Source organism: Myxocyprinus asiaticus, chromosome 35, assembly GCF_019703515.2.
Source record: "Myxocyprinus asiaticus isolate MX2 ecotype Aquarium Trade chromosome 35, UBuf_Myxa_2, whole genome shotgun sequence".
In the NCBI taxonomy this organism is placed as follows: domain Eukaryota; kingdom Metazoa; phylum Chordata; class Actinopteri; order Cypriniformes; family Catostomidae; genus Myxocyprinus; species Myxocyprinus asiaticus.
In genome coordinates this window covers 7,898,959-7,922,289 of record NC_059378.1, presented here as the reverse complement: position 1 = coordinate 7,922,289, position 23,331 = coordinate 7,898,959, and the positions used below count along the sequence as shown (strand labels likewise).

General features: G+C 37.3%; 1 protein-coding gene across 1 annotated transcript in view; it reads left to right on the top strand.

The window, feature by feature from the left end:
* The first annotated feature begins 1,522 nt into the window (after positions 1 to 1,522).
* LOC127426190 (metabotropic glutamate receptor 6-like) overlaps positions 1,523 to 23,331 on the top strand; it is a 32,998-nt gene continuing 11,189 nt past the window's right edge. Inside the window, exons 1-8 of the mRNA XM_051672832.1 lie at positions 1,523 to 2,011; positions 12,616 to 12,832; positions 14,983 to 15,118; positions 15,410 to 15,564; positions 18,367 to 18,507; positions 19,045 to 19,245; positions 22,299 to 22,438; positions 22,518 to 23,141. Coding sequence (XP_051528792.1) covers positions 1,532 to 2,011; positions 12,616 to 12,832; positions 14,983 to 15,118; positions 15,410 to 15,564; positions 18,367 to 18,507; positions 19,045 to 19,245; positions 22,299 to 22,438; positions 22,518 to 23,141 — 2,094 coding nt within the window. The 5' untranslated portion in view covers positions 1,523 to 1,531. The remainder of the gene's footprint in view (positions 2,012 to 12,615; positions 12,833 to 14,982; positions 15,119 to 15,409; positions 15,565 to 18,366; positions 18,508 to 19,044; positions 19,246 to 22,298; positions 22,439 to 22,517; positions 23,142 to 23,331) is intronic.

Sequence of the window (23,331 nt, the reverse complement as noted above, 5' to 3'; positions counted from 1 at the left end):
CTGTTTGTTTTAAACTGTTGGAAAGAAATATGCTGGCGCAAGGGTAAAAATACCTCTGAAAATCAAAACCAGGGGGCATTTTTTGCCCCTTAATGTAAAGGTTAATTTCTGACAATGATGGAATATAACAAAATACAATATTTTAGCCTATTTTTAAGATTTTCAATTTCATAACACAATTCCATCAAATTGAGTTGTGCAATTTTAAACAAAATTAAATGTAAAAAAATTACAACATTTAGTTGTTCTTTTTTTTAATTATTATTTTGTTAAAGATTGCTCAGTTCAATTTGATGAAATTTTGTTATGAAATTGAAATGCTTAAATCTTAAAATATTTTTTGAGTGTATCATGGTATAACCACCCCGTACCATTAAAGGAATATTCCGGGTTCATTATAAGTTAAGCTCAGTCGACAGAATTTGAAAAATTGAAGTTGCAGTGAGTCACTTACAAGGGAAGTGAATGGGGCCAATTTTTGGAGGGTTTAAAGACAGAAATGTGAAGCTTATAATTTAATAAAAGCACTTACATTAATTCTTCTGTTAAAACTTGTGTAAATGAGCTGTAAATTGGTTTAAATTGTAATTTTTACAGTCATTTTAGGATTTTAGGGTTTGTTGACATTACATCGTCATGGCAACGAAGTTGTAAAATTTTTAATAACTTTACACAGAAAAGATTAGTAAGCGATTTTATCACACTAAAGTCATGTTAACATGCATATTGTTTGCATCTTTTGGCTATACTTTTGAAATAGAGATTATTTTAACATTTACGGATTGGCCCCATTCACTTCCATTATAAGTGCCTTACTGGAACCCAAATTTGTGCTTTTTTTTTTTTTTTTTAAAGAAAAGGAGGGGCAAGTCAAAATACATTTTTGTGGTGATCAGAATTATGCCACAAATGCTTCTGATTGAGCTTAACTTGTCTTGAAACCAGAATATTCCTTTAATGAGCAATTGAACTGCCACAGTTTTGTAAAGCTATAAGGTCTCCTTTGGATTATGATAGAACTAAAGGAATAGTTCACCCCAAAAAGTGCCTTGCATCTCCATTTGTGTTAGATGGAACAAAGTCACAAGTGTAAGTAAATGATGACAGAATTTTCCTTTTTGCGTGAACTATCAGGGTAAAATAAAATAATGCAAATCTTGAGTTCCTTGTATCAGTGGTCAGTTCAGTAGGCAAAGCCTTGATTTGACGGTCTATATTTGCAGTCTAGATGAGTATTTAGTCCATTTAATGTGCTTCTTTTAAACACCTTTATGCATAATCACATACTGTCTGCACACACATACACAAAAAAAAAATAAAAAAAATTAAATAAAATCACAAAGCTATGCTGTTTTAAAACCACCACTGTAGCAGATACTTTGTTCCTCGTTTCTCTAGGAGATACAGGTAGAGAAGAGAGCTTTGTGCTGTAGCAGAACTCACCTCTTGAATTGCAGCCACTATGACATCACAGCACCGCACATCATTACCATGCCATCACCATGGGATCAGCAGTTCGCCCAGACAACACATGGGCTCCCTGGTTCACATTCTGTGGACAGTGATGATGGGATTTACTCCCCAATCCTGGGCCTCTACTGGAACTCAACCTCATTCCTTAAAGATCGAGGGTGACATCACTCTGGGAGGACTTTTCCCTGTGCATTCCAGGGGCCCTGCTGGTGTTCCGTGTGGGGAAATTAAGAAGGAGAAGGGGATCCATCGTATGGAAGCCATGCTGTATGCACTGGACCAGATTAACAGTGACCCAGACCTGCTGCCTAACATCACACTGGGTGCCAGGATACTGGACACATGCTCTAGGGATACCTATGCGCTGGAACAATCCCTCACCTTTGTCCAGGCGCTCATCCAGAAAGACAACTCAGATGTTCGATGTTCCAATGGAGAGCCACCCATCATCCCAAAACCAGAGCGTGTGGTTGGGGTCATTGGAGCTTCGGCCAGCTCAGTGTCCATAATGGTGGCCAATGTTCTTCGACTATTTGCGGTAAGAGGCCATTTTAAAGCTGAAGCTTGTCAGTTTTTGATGTTAATTTCTTTAAGAAGTATTCTGAGTTCAATACAAGTTAAGCTCAATCGACAGGATGTCTTATAATGTTGATCACCACAAAATATAATTTTAACTCATCCCTCCTTTTCTTTAAAAAAGCAAAAATCGAAGGCACTTACAATGGAAGTGAATGGGGCCAATTTTTGGAGGTTTAAAGGCAGAAATGTGAAGCTTATAATTTTATAAAAGCTTCAGGGGAAGAATCTGTTTGAGCTGGATCATGGTCAGAGTTAAGAGACTAACAAACTGCTCCTCGTACTGGCTGATGCTGTCTCCTGTCTCAGTCAAACACTTCAGCATCACGTTGTGGAACATCGGCATGTTTAAGAACTTGTACACCAGAGTATTGATTAGTTTAGTTTAAAAAATGTAGCCCAATGGAATCCTGTTGAGAAAACTTAGCAGAGCCTCTAAAGTTGCATGCACCAGAGTGGCATTCTGTGAATTTTCCATTACAAACTGGCACAGTTGGAATATTTGAGAGAACTCATTGCACATGCTGTCCTTCAGGTGTTTGGCTTTCACATGTCATCTGACCACTGGAGAAGTCAAACACCTCCTCACTGAGGAGCTTCAGGATTATCATGTTGTTCTGGCAAAGGCTCTCACTGGTGTGGCTAGCTCCAACAATGTCACTGATAAATGTGGGCCAGTGTTTCGGCCACTCCTGCTTCAGGATCTGTACTAATATCATGTTGAGTTTTCCAGTGTACACCTTCTCTTTCTCAACATTTGCCACATTTGATGATGTCTTGATAATGAGGCCCACAACATACTTTTTAATGCCTTGCACTGGTTTCTGGGAAGAATCTTCCATCTTGTTTTAAAAACTGTTTCCAGAATTTGCAGAGCATAGTATTTGTTGTGTATATTCTGAGAGAACTCCAGGATGGTGTCAACTCGTGTCCATGCATCTGGGTGCTCCTTCAAATGAGTCAGCACCTCCTGGGCCATTCTTTGCTGTGGCCCAACCCCATGGCACAAGCAGATGACCACATTATCCAGCAGGTTGATATCCAGTTTCTGGTTAAAGTCCAGCAGCTGTCTGGCTGCATGGTCGACCAACATTGTCATAATTGCTGGCATAGAGTTCTAAAGTCCAAGCCTTTGAGAGAAAGAAGGTGGGCTTGTCTGCCACAGTTGCTCAAATTTTGTTTATTTGATCCAGTATCGTCTGTGCCTGTTTGTGCATGATTTCTGGCGAAATGTATAAAGAGAGGTTTTCGATGAGTTGTTGACTGGCCAGCCACACTATTCTTCTGTGAAGACTATACGAGCTAGTTTCTACATGTGAGGACCACTAAGATGTGAATTCCACACCAACAATCACTGCGAGTTAAGTATTTTTTCAGTCCGCTTCATTTTACAGAACAAAGTTAACCTTAATTAAGAAACGTGCTCTGTACTGAAGTACAGACTGTTAGCCTGTACCTCTTCTTCTCATAGGCAACTAGATTTTTACTTTCTTTAAAAGAAAAGGAGGGGTGAGTCGAAATACATTTTTGTGGTAATCAACATTATGCCACAAATGCTGTTAATTGAGCTTAATTTGAGTGAAAAGATACAGAGTCTACTATACTGTAAGTATACATTTATTTGAGCATCCCATCCAGCCCAACACAGTAACATTTGTGGGCAGGACAGTCTGCTTTAGTCTGGGAAACTTGTCTGTAAACAGTCATTATTTTTCCAATTCCATTTGATGATGCTAGTGGCACAGAAATTACACACTTCAGCTTTAAATAACATTCTCATTGACAAGTTTCAGCATTAGTTCTGAGTGTTTGTCTGTTTTTAGACTCAGTGTTGTATGTCTTGCACATGGTTCTAGTGAAGGTTGCACATGTTCATTCCATCAATTTCAGACTCAAAAATACTTACCGCATTTTAACACAAGCTCCTGACCGAGTGGAGGCACTTTTTGGACTTTTAAGCCCCTTTTTATGTTGAATGTGTGTGGCAGCCATTGGATTTCCTTCTATCTGTGAGAAGTTCTTATTGAGTTGCATGGTGCTGCTAGTGCAAAACTGGGTTCTGCAGCCCTGCAGATAGGGCCAGCGCTACAGGAAGTATAACTAATTCTGTTAAAAGGCTTTGATTGTGTTTCAGCACACTGGCCTCTCAGCAAGTGCTTCTTACACAACTTCTTTCCATGTTCACAGAGAAAATTTATCAGATTTTGAAAAGTGTTTTTTGAATAAAGTGCACATTGACTGATGTCCTTAAAATTTCCCAAACTATAAAGATGACATGTGCTGTGTGATTTAAAATCCTTTCTCATTTTCAGATCGTCATTCAGCTTGCAAATCCTACACCTGAGCTACATTCAATTTCATTCCCCCAATGCCACATTTTCATTCCTTTTTTTTTTTTTTAAATCGTCCGTTGCCTTGTCCATGGTCACTTCTCTAGGCTGTGTGTGTGTCAGCATGTGTATGCTTGATGATAACCTCACCCAGGAGTGATATGCAATCATTTTAAGTCATTACAGTTTCAGAAAAACGATTAACAAAATAGATGTGAAAATACAAAATAGAAGCTCTATTAGATTTCTATCAGGACATTATACATGGAATTTGTGTTTGTCCTAATCATAATAGTATTTAGCTTTGATTATTTATTATTTTTTTAGTGTGACACTCTAGATGATATATCCATTTGTATTTTCCAAACATTGTTTTAGTAATTTCAATGCTGGTGCGACATCATAGATCTTGCTACTGTTTGTGTGTATGTTTTGGATGAAATTGTGTAGGAAAGAAAAATCACAAATAAAATCTCTAAAATATCAATGCTTTCTCAAATAGAGCAAACTAAAACATTTGCTTGAGTTTCCTGCATCTCACATGTGAGTCCTCAAGAGTTTCAGAAGAGATCAAAACAATGTCACAAACTGTGCTCAGATTTGCCAAGACATCAAAGTCTGTAGTCTTGAGATTTCAATATGAACTTAAAGATTTCTCATAACATTCTTCCAAGACCAAAATGTTTGTGCTATGTTATCCATATGAATTCGATAGCTCTCTGTTCCTATATCTTTTACTGTCAACAGCTGTCTTATTTGTTTCTACTTTTATTTCTTTTAAGGACTTTAAGGAGAAACATCTGAAACAAAGTTGATACTTAAATTACACACACACACATTCATGTTGGTGCAGCTATCATTATGAGGACTCTTCATAGACATAATGATTTTTATACTTTATAGATTCTATCCCTGCATTTTTACATTTTCAAAAAAACATTGTTCAGTATGCTTTTTAAGCGATTTGAATTATGGGGACCCTAGAAATGTCCTCATAAACCACATTTATAGCATAATACCCTTGTAATTACCAGTTTGTAACCTTAAAAAAGGTCCTCGTCAATCACCCAACACCCCCCCCCCCCCCCCCCCCGAGTAATTGGAACTCGGTTGGGACCCAGGTAATATGATGTGAACCTAGACCAGCGCGGGCAGCGGGAGGGGTCGGAAGCAAACTCGGGGTTGGTCCAAGCAATTGAACCATGTGTGAAAGCACCCTTAATGAAATTTAGTTACGAAATTGATTTTATTTTATTTTTTTTAATTGGTAACTATATTATATATTTGTAACATATTCTTTGTTTTATTTTTTATTTAACTGAAAATTGTGTATCCTTAAAGGTGCAGTATGTAAGATTCAGAAACCCTTGTTATTAATGACACCTGTGGCCGTTAAGTGAACTGCAGCCAGCTACCTGTTGCTCGAGATCGCGCACACACTGTATAGGGACGCGAGTGAGCATGACTCCATAGGGAAGCGAGACTGAACGTGATTCACCGGCATCATGATGACAGATGAGGTAGCATAATTAAAATTACACAGTTATGATTGTTTTACTACAAACTTTGAGACTGTATATTATATTTGACTCTTCAGTGCTGGAACAGGGCTAAAACAAAGTGTGGATATAGGTCTGACTATGCGAGACTGTAGTTTGAAGTAATCACTTTTCTTTGCATGATTCATTGACTGCATTTATACGATAGTCTATGTCGGCGTTAGCTAGCTAGCCAGCTTTATCAATAGCTGTTAGCTAAATTTGGTGGATGATAACAGTAGCTGTTTATAAAATAGACTGTACATTATAAATATGTTGACACAATTCAGTATTGATGTGATTCCATCACAACTGTCATTTTGATATATCGATGCGCTATTGTTTAATAATAATAGATTGTATATATTTTCTGTATAACCAAGTTACGTTACACTAATGAATGGAGCTTTTGCATTATCTTGAACATTGTCTAGCATTCATTTCATGTGTTATTGTAGTTTACCTTGCTGAATAATAACAGACTAACATTGACATTAACCTGACTTTTAGTATAAAGAGAAGATTGTTGAAATTATTTGAAAGTTACGAAGCAAGGTAGCTTGCAATTCGTCAGCGTTAGCAGGCAAGATCAAGTTAGCTAAAATTACACAGATCAATTCTTATGGCACTATATTTCACATGCTTTGCAGTTATGTAAGCTTACCAGTCCAATAAGAAGAAAGCCAATTCAGGGTCAGTTTTGATCCCCAAAACCGAATGAAGGTCCCTCCAGGAATCAAATACCCTGTCAGTGTTCACTCTAGTTTTCGCTCGACCATGATCACATTCCCGCTTAGCCAGATGGGATTCAGTACATGTTTTTTTTTTTGTTTTTTTTTTGGCTTACTCTGAGTTTGTATAGGAGTTGGTGTTGTGCTGGGAGCCGGACGTTTACTGGATTCCATCTCTAAGATAACGTTACCTAGTGTTGCAGTTTGTTGTCACTGCTGAATAGTGGAAGAGAAGCTCTGAGGCAAGGCTCTCTGGAGCGCGCATAAACGTCACATCCTTTGGATTTTCCCGGCAAAAGCGACCCGCTCCCTTCACATGAAAATCAGTCTACAGGCTTTAATAGGCAACCTAGGGAGTCCGGGAAGGGCTCATTTTTTAAGTTGTGTTACAAGCCGTTCACACATTGGCAAAAAAAAAAAGGTGAATATTACATGAAACATGTTACATACTGCACCTTTAACTAAGTTGTCATATGAACAAGTGTAATGACTTGCGTTTCATAAACCTTTAAGTACATTAAACAGTTCTTGCTGATTCAGTGAGTCAGATGTAATTCATTAACCGCTCTGACTGGTTCAGTGAGTTCATTCAGTCAAGGATTCATCAGACCAATTCAAACTAGTAACAAGTGAGTTAATGAGTCATTTTGAGTGATTCATTAAAAAAACTGGCTAGTCATTTATTTGTGGATCGGACTACACTAAACATGCTTTATGTTCGTTTATGCAGACGAATCTCACAGTGAAATTGGGAACAGGAGGTTGATTGTTCTTTATGGTCTAAACTTACCAAAATTCGAAACACTGCCCCCAGTGGCCAAAGCGGTAGGTGCTGTTGGGCGTATGAGCACTTGTGAGCTCCATTTTACAGGTGAAATGTCCACGGGGCTGTACAAAATGTAAAACAGTAAAGAGAAATTTATATTTTATAATTTGTACCCCCCAACCCAAAACCCAAACCTAAGCCTAAACATCAGTGGAGTAAAAATGTAATGTTAGAGGAGAAAAAAATGCAACCTCCGAATCGTGCTCGCCACTGATTATGTGAACACAATTACTTCTTGGTTTCAGTGCAGGATCCTTTTTTAAAAAATGCTTTTAATGAAAATAATACAATATAAGGGAACATTGTGTAACTGCAAAGGTACAAAAAGATCTTTACACGACACCAAATACTGATTCATAGTGCTTAACAATAGACATACTTTTTTCAACTCAGGCTTCAACGCAACATGCTTCCGGTTGCACCATAAGGAAAGATAAACACATTTTGATGGCACATGGGAAATGGCACTTTCCAGTGTTGGCATAATGTGGCCAATCCTAGGGTACTGGAAATGGAAGCGTAAGCGGTAGTTCTACTAGGAAGACTCTGGATCCTTACGCTTTTGTTCAATCAGGCATCTCATCCAATCACATTACAGCCTCCGCTTTATAAGCCAACACACCTGTCTCTATTGTTTGCATACTTCCATTGTTTTCACCCCCTTCCACCTCATCTCCACAAGTTTAGGTCATGTCTTGGGCGGGGGTAACACTGCTCCCCTGCCGTCATCGCCTCTGACTGGATATGGTTCAAGCAAGTATCTGGTCACTGAACCGTAGGATGGGGCTTACGCCAAATATAATAAGTTTCTCTACATTTGTAATAATGGCAATAAAGCTCATTCTGATTCTGATAATTCCAATCATCCAGAGTCTTTTCTGACAGAACTCTTGGAAAGAACATGCCAACTTCCCATGTGAGCATGTTTGTTTTGTGCAGCCAGTAAACATAACACAAAAGAAAGATGTGTTGTTTTGCTGTTGTTTCGTGGTATGCGCTCTTTTTGTTTCATCATATTCAATTCAGACTGCAAGCTCACTTCTCGGGTAAAATATTATTTCTTTTGCCGTGGCGCTGGAGATTCAGCAGTGGTGCAGAAAACACTGCTCTGATCAATAACATTTTCCTCTGATATGGACGTACACCAGTGCTTTAGTTAAACGATGAATAAGACTCTCACCTTGAACTCTTACAATTGATGCTCTATCAATTTTCAGCATCCTTACAAATGGTTCATATCCATGTTCTTCACTGAGTTGGTAAATGGGTACTGAGGAAGGCAGATTTTAACTACGGAATTATGGAGAATCCGCTCTCCATTAAAGCTTTCTCACCAGCTCAGACTTCTGACAGAAAATCGAGCATGAGGCCAGAGAAATGCCAGTCGCCCTGTTATCAGCTATAGGCAGCTTCTGTTCTGCAGCTTTAGCTAAAGGAGTGTGGGCCCTTGTAGCACACAGATCTACAGGGATAGATAGCAAACATTTATGGGGGGCAAGCATTTAAGTCTCTCTTAAAGTTGCACAGAGTGTCTGACCATCATGATACTCACAAATCAAGAGAAAGATGCTTTAAAGGGATAGTTCACCCAAAAATGAAAATTCTGTCATCATATACTCATGTTGTTCAAATCCTTGTGTGGAACACAAAAGGAGATATTTATCAAAATGTCCAGAAAGCTTCTCTTTTCCATACATCGTACGTGGGTGAGGATCAGGGAACGCTTTGATCACCATCAGGGTCGGGGAGTAACGGAATACATGTAACGGGATTACGTATTTAATATACAATAATATAAGTAACTGTATTCCACTACAGTTACAATTTAAATCATTGGTAATTAGAATACAGTTACATTCAAAAAGTATTTTGATTACTGAAGAGATTACTTTGCATTTTATTGTCATTTGTTTCATTAAATATTTAGTCCTTTCATATGGAAAACATTTATACATATAAATGATGCGATTCAAAGAGCGTTTGAATGCAGTGAAACACTTTCTTATGATGTGTTACATTTAGCTTTATGCTAAGCTAAAATGCTATTTCTAGCCATTTTACATGCACATGTTACCAGGCACGATCATATTTTTTTATCAAGAAAATCCACATTGGATCATAGTTTTTTTCTCTAGTAAGACCTTTGATATTAGGGCAAAAATCGTATTCTTGATAAAAATTTTTGTATTTGTTTTTCTGTAAAAATATCTAAAAATCCTTAAAACAAGATCAATTTGATTGATTTTGTTTTAGAAACAACACTGCATAAAATATTTAGGTTTTTCAGAGAATGTATTTTTAACATGTGTATTTTGTCTTACTGTACTGGCAGAGTTTTTATAGTCAAAACAAGTGAAAAAAATCTACCAGTGCTGAAGAAGTATTTATATTACATTACTGACTTTGAATAATCTAACAAAATATGTTACAAATGACATTTTATAGCATGTATTTTGTAATCTGTAGTGGAATTGCAATTAAATTGCAATTTACTTTTTTATTGAATGGAAAAGAGAAGCTTGGATATCCTGCTAAATATCTCCTTTTTTGTTCCTCGTAAGACAGAAAGTTTGTTTGTAACCATATTAGGCACTTATAATGGAATTGAAGGGGGCCAATCCATAAACATTAAAATTCTCACTGTTTCAAAAGTATAGCCACAAGACATGATCAATATTTTTTAACATGATTTTAGTGTAATAAATTTGCTTACTAACCTTTTCTGTGTGAAGTTATATAAAATTTTACAACTTTATTGCCACCACGACTTAACGCTATAAACATTAAAACTCTAAAACATACAATTTGAACAACTTTACGGCTCAAATAATGCACAAGTTTTAACATAAAAATTAATGTAAGTGCTTTTATAAAATTATAAGCTTCTCATTTCTGCCTTTAAACCCTCCAACAATTGGCCCCATTCACTTCCATTGCAAGTGCAATGTGATTCTGACTGGTCAATCGTGCCATCTATCGATCTGATATTTCTGAATAACAACCGCACATCTGGGGATTAAGTGACATCAGCATCAGTCTTTTTTCTTACTTCTCATAGAACTCAGCAATCTTTACAAGTAAACTAATAAAAAAATTCAGCTCAAATAAATGTTTCATGTCAATTTAGTCTAGTAGTCTTGTAATAAGCAGGATAATGAGCTGTCAGATGGTTATTTTTGCAATATAAACACCTACAGAACTCCAAAGCAAACCGGAGATGGATTCAACTATTTGTAGAGACTGCGATTTCTTTCTTCTCACATAATTACAATGCAAATCAATACTACAGGTGTAACCGTGTAATAAGCAGGAGAATGTACAGTCATCCAGTCATTATCACAAAAAAGAAACCCTTTCAGTGTGATCAGGAATTCACGTTGGAATTTATTTTGTGATAATGACTGGCTGACCGTACGTTATCCCTTAGCAATTACTACTTAACTACACGTATTTACAGTGTAATTATTTTGTACTTATATATTATTATTATCATTAATAATAGTAACATGTAATATGTGGAGAACACTGTAAAATTAAAGGGCATACTGCATGTGTAGAAGTCTGAAAGTTTAATTTATTTGTCCTTTTTAGAGGATTTTATCTTTTTAACTTTAGTTCTCACTTTAAAAAGAGTAATTTGGGATTTCTTTGGGATAATCTTTGGGAAAATCACAGAGCCCCCCACAGATGCTTCGGAAACATATGCCTAACACTCACGAAACACTTCTTGGAAATGCTTGCCGTGACTGCTGCCAATGTTGACATGACTCATGTGTGGAAAGGCTTGCAGGATGTAATGCTTATGGTGCATAGCAACAAATTAGTATCTGAGACTAAAATCTGTTAGTAACATCCTTCAGCATCCATGTCTTTTCCATTGCATATTTGCATTAAACTTGTGATATGGGATTCAATTGTAAATAATATGTGGAACACTTTTGCAAACTTTGACTGTTGTTGTTTCTCATGAAAGATGTAACAAATGCCTGGATGGTCATGGGAACATTTGGGTAATTGTTGGCACAAATCAGATTTTAGGGTTAGATTTAAATAAATGTATAAGGAAAAGTTTATATTTTAAGTATTGTGACAGATCACCAATTCTTTGGCTAGTTCAGTTTAAATGGTCCAGCAGTGTGAATTTTTAAAAGTACAAATATTCAGTGTAGTCTTTTAATGAATTTGAGGCCATAAAAGAATTAGCAAAATGCTATTTAAAATAGTTTTAGATAAAGTATAGCATGTCACACTGAATTATTTTATCTCAACTACTCTTTTACATACTACCCAAATGCATTTGGCAGATGCTTTTATCCAAAGTGATTTACAGTTCATTCAAGGTACATATTTTTTATCACTATGTGCGTTGCCTGGGAAATCAAACCCACAACCTTAGTATTGCTAGCTCCATAGTCTGCCATTTTTGAGCTACAGAAACACTTGTAGATGGGTGGATCAAACTGCAAAAGACCGCAACATATACATGTTGCATGATGGGGGAGGAGCGGTTAAATCTCCTGTAGCAAGTGAGCCAGTAGAATTAAATATATTGTATGGCTTATGGCTGAGAAATGGCAACCTTGTCTCTTGATCTCTGTCTCTCTCCCTCTGTGCTTAACATAATTTGACTAAAACCCCTCTAATCCTTCCAGATAATCTGTCAAATGGTCCTCTGCCTCTTCTCGCCTTCTCCGTTCTGCATCCACCTTTTCCTCCCTGTCTTCTGGCCCTCTTCTTTAAAGAACCTTTCATTAAGCCACACAGGCTGGGCAGACATTAGTCGTGCAAAAGCCTAGCCCAGTGACATCAACTGGGTCATTAAGAAAGTAGCACAACAGTAAATTAATCTTCTCATCCTTTTTTTTTTTTTTTTTTTTTTTTTAACAAACAAATGCTTTTACAGTGGTAGCGCATACCATCTGTTTTTCACCAGGATTTTAATGTGCTATGGCACACATGGGACTATAGCTAAAGCTGGGTTATATTTTAACACTTTATGTGTTAAAGTTCACCCATAAATGAAAAATCTTGTCCCATAATTTTCATAATAAAAGTGTCTTCCAAATACATAAATGTAAAACAGTTAAAGTGGATAGGGCACATTAATGTCATTGATGTATTCTGTACCCTTTGTGTTGCAGATACCTCAGATCAGCTATGCTTCCACAGCACCTGAGCTTAGTGACAACAATCGCTATGACTTCTTCTCTCGAGTCGTGCCACCCGATTCCTTCCAGGCCCAGGCGATGGTGGACATCGTCAAAGCAATGGGGTGGAACTACGTTTCCACTCTGGCATCAGAAGGGAACTATGGAGAAAGTGGTGTAGATGCTTTTCTCCAGATATCCAGGGAAGCAGGTAAAGAAACTATCAACTTTACTGTTCTGTTGGAAACACTTAGGTTCATTCACATTCTATTCATCAACGTTAGTTAATGCATTAGTTATCTAACTAACATTGAACAATATAATTTCACGGCATTTACCAGTCTTGCTTAATGTTAATTGATCAAAATACTGTTGTTCATTGTTTGTTCATGTTAGTTCATATTGCATTAACTAATGTTACCATATACAATTTTAAATGTAAAAAATGAATATTAGTATGTATAGAAATGTACATTTGATAAGATTAATAAATGCTGTTTCACTTTAAATTTAAAACATTTATTACTATGTGTAGAAATTTACATTTAAAAGAGTAATAAATGCTGTAAAAGTTAACTATTTTAACTTCAACTATATACAGTGTCAACAGAAAGTCATCATACCATGTCAAAATCCTTATAATTTGTCACATTACACCCTGGAAACTCAAATAAATTCAATCTAACCTTTTCTAGCTGTATTTAACACATTACAACCTTCAACATCAAAGAAACATTTTGAACAATTATTTCAAATTAATTAGTAAAATACCTGGTTAATGACCACCCCCTAAGATTAACGATTACAAACTTGCTCAGGTGCAACCAATCACCTTTCAGATCACATACCTGGCTAATTGGCCCCCACCTGACATCAGTTGGAGTGGTTTTGATTACTTCAGAATAAAACCGGCTGTTCCATGAGGATTTCATTAGTAGTAGTGCATGATAATGAATTCAACAATTCACCATGGTTGGAAAGGTGCTTTCAAAAGGGCTCTGGGATAAAACTGGGTTAGGAGAAGGGTACAAAAAGATTTCAAAGGTTTCTATCCCTCTGAGTACCGTTCAGAGCATCATTAAGAAGTGGATGGCACCACCAAAACCTTGCCTAGATCTGGCCATCCATATAAACTGGATGGAGGATATTGATCAGGGAATCTATTAAGAGGCCAGAGGCAACTTTTAAGGATTTACAAGCCCTTGTAGCTGAGATTATTCATCTGTTCATGTGACCACAATCTCCCAAGATTTACACAAAGCTAGCCTGTATGGCAGGCTGGCAAGAAAGAAGCCTCTTCTGAAAAAGTGCCACTCTTCGTGTCGTTTGCACTTTGCGTAAAAAAAAAAAAAAAAAACACTTGGAGGATTCTGATGCCATGTGGCAAAAGGTTTTATGGTCAGATGAGACAAAAATTGAACTTTTTTGACTGAACTCCAAAAACTATATTTGGAGAAAACCAAACACAGCACACCACCCCGAACATACCATACCTACTGTGAAGCATGGTGAAGGCAACATTATAATGTGGGGGTGTTTCTCTTCAGCGGGCACTGAGCAGTTGCTCAGGATTAAAGGGAAAATGGATGCTGCCATCTACATCCAAATTATTGAGGAAAGTCTGTGGCCCTCTGCTCAACAAATGAAGATGGGCAGGTGATTCACCTTTCAGCATGACAATGACCCTAAACACACAGCCAAAAAAACAGCAACGCAGTGGCATAAGGATAGGAAGGTCAAAGTCTTTGAGTGGCCAAGTGACCTAAATCCAATAGAAAACCTGTGGATGGACTTGAAGAGAGCAGTCCATCGCCGCTCACCCTGCAATTTGACTGAACTCGAACAATTTTGCAAGTAAGAATGGGCAAATATTCCCCAATCTAGGAGCGGGAAGTTAGTAGAGACATATCCAAACATGTGATCAGTTTTCAAACCCTGTTATTCTAGTTTTTCATCTTTTATAATTTTTGGAACTGTTGCCTTTTTTCGTTACTTGAATGGTGTAAGACAAAATTTGTAAATAAAGCTGTTTTGCTTTCAGGCTGTAAGACAAAAATAAGTAATTATTCCAAAGGGGTATGATGATTTTCTATAGGCAGTGTACAACCTTATTGTACAGTGTTACCATTCTTTTACATTTCAACACACCAAAGTTAATTTATTGCATGGTCTAAATTTAGTACTTAAGCTGAAATCTAGTCTACATTTTATTTTATCTACATAAAAATATATAGATGTGCTTTGGTTGTATATTTAACATTCTGTACAGTCTGTATGAATGTTGAATGCATATTTCAGTTCTTATGATTGTACTCAAGAGTCCATTTGAAACTAGCCATCATTTTAATTTGTTTTATTAAGGTGGTCTTTGCATCGCCCAGTCCATTAAAATTCCTAGGGAGCCCAGGCCAGGAGAGTTTGACAAGATCATCAAAAGGCTAATGGAGACATCTAATGCCAGAGGGGTTATTATCTTCGCTAATGAAGATGACATCAAGTGAGGAGCCTCAATATCTCTCTGTATCAGGATATATGGCATTGGAAGGGGTTTATAGGTGGTTAAGGAAATGATCAATCGAGCTAATGGAAATATCCTGATTTCTAGAAACTGTTTAGTGGGAAATAAAAGAGACTATATAGTGGATTTTCAATTGATTACTTTTTGGACTTTTTAATTGTATGTGTAAGAAATCAACAAACCATATTATTATTTTTAATTATATTTTTTATAATGATTAATTATTTTTTATTGATAATTATAGAGGGTTTCTGTGTTCATCTACTACAGGCGTGTCCTGGAAGCAGCAAAGAGAGCCAATCTTACAGGTCACTTCTTGTTTGTGGGTTCTGATAGCTGGGGAGCAAAGAGCTCACCCATCCTGAACCAGGAGGACGTGGCTGAGGGTGCGGTCACCATCCTACCCAAGCGGGCATCTATTGAGGGTATGAAAAAAAATTACATTTTAGTAGCACAGGCCAGTGAAAGATCAATATATCCAACAAATGGAGGTTTCATAATTTATAGAACAGAAAAACCTACATGGAATATACGAGAAGTTTCTGTTTAACTGATGAATAATATATATGGGTGGTTGACATGAAATACTTTTGGGAGCTGACATGTCTTGCTGTGTGACATGTTATACTCCATCTGAAACCAACTACACTGCAAAAAACATTTTGTCAGGTAACCTTAAATTGTGCTTTATGGGGTAACATTTAAATCAACTGGTTTTATGATTTATGATATATGATTTTAATATGACCAACTGGAATACATTAGACCAGGGGTGGACTGGGAAGAGAAATCGGCCCTGGATTTTACATAGAAACTGGCCCAGAAGTTGTTGTTGTTGTTTTTTTTTTCTTATTTTTTAGATTTTATATTATATATCTCTGTATGTAAATAAGGTGGCTCCGAAAAAAAAAAAACTTACGCTCACTTGCTCAGTGAATCAGTGAGACACGCTTGCGGTAAAGACAAACAGTTTCGTGAAATAGAAATACGTGCTTCATAACACTTTTGCACAATTCACAACATTAATACATTATAAAATACAGAAAATAGCAGTAAAATGTAAAAACACTTTTGTTCACAATCGTGCCAACAGTAACTGAGTAAAATTTTGTGTTGATTCAACAAAGCAATCAAAAGTTATTAAATTACAAAATAATTTATCCAAGTGTACAAAAACGTCTCCAAGTGTTCAAAAGCCTCTCCAAACAAATAAAACAAATTAATTGTACATAAGAACTTATTACACATGCAAATACAACAATGACTAAAGGTTTGCATAGCATGCAGATATGATTTTAGTAATGAGATTTCACAGAATGAGTTTCGTTCTGTGCCATTTGAGTCGTCATTGAATCTGTGTCATGTACATGGTGCCATCCCCTGTTGGCAATATGTAACATTTACCAATGTCTCACATGTCTCTCTGCCCAAATATGGATGGCTTTTTGTACCGATCTGAACCCAGTCAGATTTGTTTAGCGTTCCATGATGCTACATAATTTCCGATGACTCCATATGATCCAGGAAAGCTAATGTGTTTTCAACCAGACTGCAAGATGCTAGATAGCCAGATGCTGTGTGCACTGTGCACATTGTGCTTTGTGTCAAATATCTAATGATCTATGCATCCAATTACCTTGTGTTTGGGCTCGTTTAAAATATAATTGCCTCCTCTAAAAAAATTGTATGTGATGTTTTATATTCTGTTTATTTTTGGTGAAGTTATAAGCAAAAACGCAGCATATGAGCAACACCTGTTCACATGAAACATAAATGTCAAAGATATATACTTAGCTATTACTGTCTATATTTTTGTCTGCGAGTAAAACAAATAGGCTGGTTGTATTCCACTCTTTGAGAGCTTTCCAACAACATATGACACATTGCTATTTGATAAGTTTGATGTTTTTTGTTTTTTTTTACCCAATTTGGAATGCCCAATTCCCAGTGCGCTTTTAAGTCCTCGTGGTGGTGTAGTGATTCGCCTCAATCCGGGTGGTAGAGGATGAATCCCAGCTGCCTCCACATCTGAGACCATCAACCTGCACATCATATCACGTGGCTTGTTGAGCACGTTGCCACGGAGACATAGTGTGTGTGGAGGCCATACGCCATCCACCGGCATCCACGCTCAACTCAGCACGCGCCCCACCGAGAACGAACCACATTATAGCGACCATGAGGAGGTTACCCCATGTGACTCTATCCACCCTTGCAACCGGGCCAATTTGGTTGCTTAGAAGACCTGGCTGGAGTCACTCAGCACGCCCTGGGATTCGAACTAGCGAACTCCAGGGGTGGTAGCCAGTGTCTTTTACCACTGAGCTACCCAGGCCCCACAAGTTTGATGTTTTTACTGATTACAATAATATGTGCAGTCAAAGTCATTTTAGCAAGTCAGTCCACTTTCGGCCATCTTTGGAACACTCTCGGGAGGCTATTTCCAGTCATGCCAGTGCAGCTCTTATCAGCTTGAATGGAGAAAGACCAAAATCTCAAAAAAGGTTTGGTCAAGATTATGATCAAATAATATATTTCAAATCAGCAATAAAATCTGACAATATTGGTATCATAAATTGTGATTACTTACCTCATATTATACTAAAAAACACAATTTTCTCAGCTTGTATAGCTAATGCACTTGCGTGTTCTAGAGTTGATTGACAGGCGATGTCTGTATCTAAAAGGTGATTGTCTCTTTTACCTGTAAGGCGGGACTTCCTTTCTACATCCGTTGACTGTTGGGTGCTCAGAGCTCATTGGCTGAGCGTTCCAATTTCTCCCATTCATTTTAATAGAAGTGGCCCATCTCTGCTAAATAATCTCTGGTACAGTGCAAGATTTTTCCTATGTTATCAATAAGGAACACTTCTGATTTGTCTGCAGATTTCAATGCACTTGTCCAGTTTTGGTCACAATGCCTACATGCATTGTAAAGTAGAGCTTCTAAGCTTTCATACGATATCTATTTTGTACTGGTCAAGACTGTAGTTATTAATATTTTGACAATACTTTTTTTTTTTCTTGTGGGCCCATCCAAGCTAAGAGGGTTAACTTGTCAAAAATTTTATTTAATCTGACTTAACCAGAATTCATTATGTTACACCAACAAATGTGATTTGTATGGGATAGATCAAGTAAAAATAGATCCTCGCGGTAAAAATGGCAGGTTATCACTTTTTTTCCTTTGTATTTGATAACAATATAATTTTTTACCTGTTTCTCAGGATTTGACCAGTACTTCACCACAAGATCTCTAGAAAACAACAGAAGGAACATCTGGTTCGCTGAGTTCTGGGAGGATGACTTCAAATGCAAACTAACGCGGCCAGGAATCAGATCGGAGAGCGAGCTCAGAAAATGCACAGGCGAGAAAATATATTTCAGTTTTTACAGTATGATTGCTTTGACAATCATGAATCTAGTAGTATTTAAATTGTCATATATACAGTTCTAAGAGTAGGCTATAGACCTTAGTCAGGGTGGAAGCCATATTGAATTTTTTGTGATTTAAAACAAGACTTTAATGGATAGATGTTCAATCTGTTCAATGGGTTATACTGTTCAATTCTGTTCTCCATTGGTTGTCCAAACAGATAGTCCCTCCCCAAAATCATGCCATTGGTCAAGCCAATTTCGCTGGACAGGGCACTCAAACAAACAGAGGAATATTTTGATAGCACCACATTGTTATATGAAATCAGCCTACAAATGGTTTACGTATAGTTGACTCTGCATATTAAGCTGGGATACAAGAAAAAAATTTAACATGTAAAAAATTACACACATCCACCTAAAATATTATATCTACTCTGACTAAAGTCTATAAAGTGTGGTTGATTGGATTATTCAGTCAGTAATGCTTGTGCTTTTCAATTCTTACCATGATGTTTTTTATCTGTCAGGAGAGGAACGAATCACCAGAGATTCGCCATATGAGCAGGAAGGGAAGGTGCAATTTGTGATTGACGCGGTGTATGCTATGGCCCACGCGCTCCACAGCATGCACATGGACCTCTGCCCAGGTGCCATGGGTGTTTGTGACAAAATGGATCCAGTGGATGGAAGAATGCTGCTAACATACATCCGTGCTGTCAATTTTAATGGTGAGCTGAGTGTTTTTATCATCCCAAGGACACGACTGGAGCATGTCAGAAAACATACACTATAAAACCTAGAGAAAAAATAGAGACCTTGAAGAAGTCAGAATTTCAATAAATGGAATGGGTTGTATTCTTACGTGATGTGTTGAATTGCCTCACAGGAATGTGTAGATGCATCTTTATTTTCGAGGAGGTGAAAAATTTTTTCAGGGCACTCTCCACGAATAGGGTGCAAAAGGCCATGAGTCTTAACTGAAAAAACTTTATTGGTTAACTAGTGGTTACCTTCATATACAGTAAAAAATGACATTTTATGTAAAAAGACAATGCATGTAGTTAAATGATGTAAATATACAGTATGTGTGATTTTTAACTGTGAAAATTTGTATTACTATATGTTGAACAAGACAATACATTTACCTTTACGGTAAACTATTGTTAAAATTAAATTTTGATATCAAATATGTACTTTGGGGTGTTTTTATGTAACATTTGATGTTATTTAGTTAATATTTACTGCATTATTTAGTGTAATGCGTGTTACTCTAATGGAGTTTTGTGTTTGTGTGAGTGACAAACATGTCGTCTTTAGATGTGTATTGGCCATTGATCCTGGACGGGCCAATCTTGTTGAAATTTAAGTTATCATTTGGCCTTCTGTTTTACTACATGTGTTACTGTGGTGGTTTACAGTACATTTTAAGTGCAAAGCATATTTCTGAATTTCTGGAAACCACAACTGTCCTTTTTTTATTTTTTTTATTTTTTTTTTTACCATAAATTTAACAAAGACATTTTTACAGTGAGTATTTTTACTTTTTTTAGGACTATGTCAAACTAAATATTAAATGAGCTGTTTTAAAATGTACAAATATTTAGTCTAAATACAATTTAAACCCCTTACTTGTGTGATTTTCTAGTAATAAACATTAAGTAAACATCCGTAGACAAAATTTATACAATTATTGGATACAGTTGAGAAAGTCAAGACCTACGGTGAGTCAAGTCAAAATCACCATTTTAAAGGAGTCTTCTGGGATACAGATATTTGATGTTTTTAAAGCTACCTACTTTTCATGCTAAACTATTTGTATGTAATATAATAGCTAATCTTATATATCTAAAAGTTCTCAGTAGGGCTAAAAAAATTATTACTTTGGTAATGTATTATTTCTTTGATTAAGCAAATACAAAAGCCAAATATTATTTCCTGCATTTAATTACAATTTATTTATATAAGTAAAAAAAAAAAAATATATATATATATGATGTACAAAAAGGTTTTCAAAAATAAATGTTACAATTTAAATTGCATGTAGTTAAAAAGAACAAACACTCAATTATATATGATAAAAAGAAAAAACAAAAGCACAATCTAAGGTAGAATGTCTTTATTCTATAAATATAAGAGACTTTCTAGTTACTGTTCTTCTAAACTATTATTTCTTGCATTATATGTAGGATTTCAATTACGGTTACATTTAAACCTAAATCTGATGTCCAAACAATGGGTTTAACAGAGCTGTTCAGGTTGTAGTCCACAAACCCGGAAGAGACTTCACCATGGATTCCCTCTGGATTTTCCTGTGGGTTTTTATAATCCATGGCAAATTAGACTTTCGGGTTTGCCTACAAATTGACATCACGGCTGAACAGCTCTATTCTCGCAGATGCATGCATGCTCGCTTACTCGGTGAAGTTTCACGGAGACACGTTTGTGGTAAAAACAAACAGTTTTGCAAAATAGAAATACACGCCTTCATAACACTGTGGCGCAATTCATAACATTAATACATCATAAAAGACAGAAAATAGCAGTAAAATGTAAGTTATGCACTGGAGGGAAACAAGTCTCAAGCGCTTCAAACAGCACAAGCACATTAACCTGTATGCTTATGATCTTTGAAGTGTTTACAATTAAGTGCTCTCCTGCGCTGAACAAATTAGAGTTTCTCTGTGCAAGCTGCACATCTCTGACTAATCGATAATGAAATTTGTTGTCGATTGTTTTCATTATCGATTTTATCGATTAGCTGTTACAGCACTAGTTCTCACAACAAAAACTGTAGAGGATTTATTCCTCTAATGTTAAAGTGTGGAAAGTGCCTCAGATAATAAACGTGCTTTGGCCGAAATAGACCATTTCTCAAATTTAGGGTATTGCCAATACAGCAAGACTGACAGGTGAAAATAGGTGAAGAGTAGTTTCTCTCGGAGGGGAAAGGCCAGCACCGAAGCTGCTGTTTCTAAGGAGGGCTGTGAGTCCCTTGGGTTAGTCAGAGAGTGCTGTGAGAGGAGGTTAGCACTCAAACCAGCCTGAAGAGATCTTCTAATGCACAGTGCAGCAGTGCACAGATTTGTTTTAACTCCCCACATCCCTTCTCTCTCTCTTTCCTTGTCTTAGTTTTTTTTCCCCGGGGTAGCCTCGCTCCAAACACAAGGCGCATTTCCCCTATTTCTCAGTAAAAATCCCTTTTCTTTTTGTCACTCAGTCTTTCAGTCCTCAGAGATTTCTTTGAAAAGTACAGCTATTCAGTTTATGCACAGTGGAAATCCACACAGTCCTTTGGTTTTGAGCGCCAGAGGGGCAATGAGAAAACAGGCAGTGTTGAGAACTTTCCTCTCATGAGCGGCGATGCTCTCGTGTCTTGTTTGATTCTTTAATGCTTATTTATTTTGGTTTAAGGAGGGGATGCAGATGGAATTCGCCTTTGTTCTCCAAACTGAGCGACTGTGTGAATTTCTTTCAATTGCAACACCATTTTGTCTTTTAAGGAGCCTTTGATATTGACGAGTCACCTTCAAAGTTAAGTTTCCCAAAGAGCTGGGGAAATTCTCTCTGGCCTTTGAAAAAAATACAAATAAAATACAAATAAAGCCAAAAAGAACAATGATGTGAAGAAGCTTATGAATAAACTTAAAAAAGGAAAAGTATTGGTTTAGCAGTTATACAATTTTATGCCCTTGCAGTAGACTGTTTCTATCAGAATAACAGCATTTGAAAGAATACCAAGTGATTCTGAACGTCAGATCCCTTGTCTCTGTTTACTCTGAAGGCAGTGCTGGTACAGGTGTGATGTTTAATGAGAACGGTGACGCCCCAGGACGATACGATATCTTCCAGTACCAGCTTTCCAATTCCACCAACCCGGGATATAGAATCATCGGCCAATGGACTAACCACTTACGGCTCAATGTAAGCATATTAAGCCTCTTAGTTGTTTACGACCATTTCGAATGCTTGTTCTTGAAATACTTGTCTCTCTTTCTCTAAGGCTGAAGACATGCAGTGGTCTGGAGGGGATAAACAGGTTCCAGACTCTGTTTGCAGTTTCCCCTGTGAATCTGGAGAGAGAAAGAGGATGGTAAAGGGAGTGCCATGTTGCTGGCACTGTGAATTATGTGACGGCTATCAGTACCTCCTGGACGAGTTTAACTGTGACACCTGCCCCTTTGATATGCGGCCCACCCCGAACCGCACCGGCTGCAGACCTACTCCCATCATAAAACTGGAGTGGAGCTCTCCATGGGCCATCATCCCGGTATTTCTTGCCGTGCTGGGCATCCTCGCTACATCTGGAGTCATCATCACATTCATTCGCTTCAACGACACCCCCATCGTGCGGGCTTCAGGCCGTGAGCTCAGCTATGTTCTTCTGACGGGCATCTTCCTCATATATCTCATAACATTCCTCATGATCGCTGAGCCGGGCGCTGTGGTGTGCGCCTTCCGCAGGCTGTTTTTGGGGCTGGGAATGTGCATTAGTTATTCTGCCATGCTCACCAAAACAAATCGAATCTACAGAATCTTCGAGCAGGGGAAAAAATCTGTCACACCGCCAAAGTTTATCAGCCCCACGTCTCAGCTGATCATCACCTTTATTCTGATCTCAGTACAGGTGTGTGTGTGTGTGTGTGTGTGTGTGTGTGTGTGTGTGTGTGTGTGTGTGTGTCACTAAGCCACGAGCAACATTAACTTTAATCATTAAAGGAATAGTTCACCCAAAAATGAAAATTTTGTCATCATTTACTCATCCTCATGTTGTTCCAAACCAACAAAAGGAGATTAGGTGGAATGACAGCCTCAGT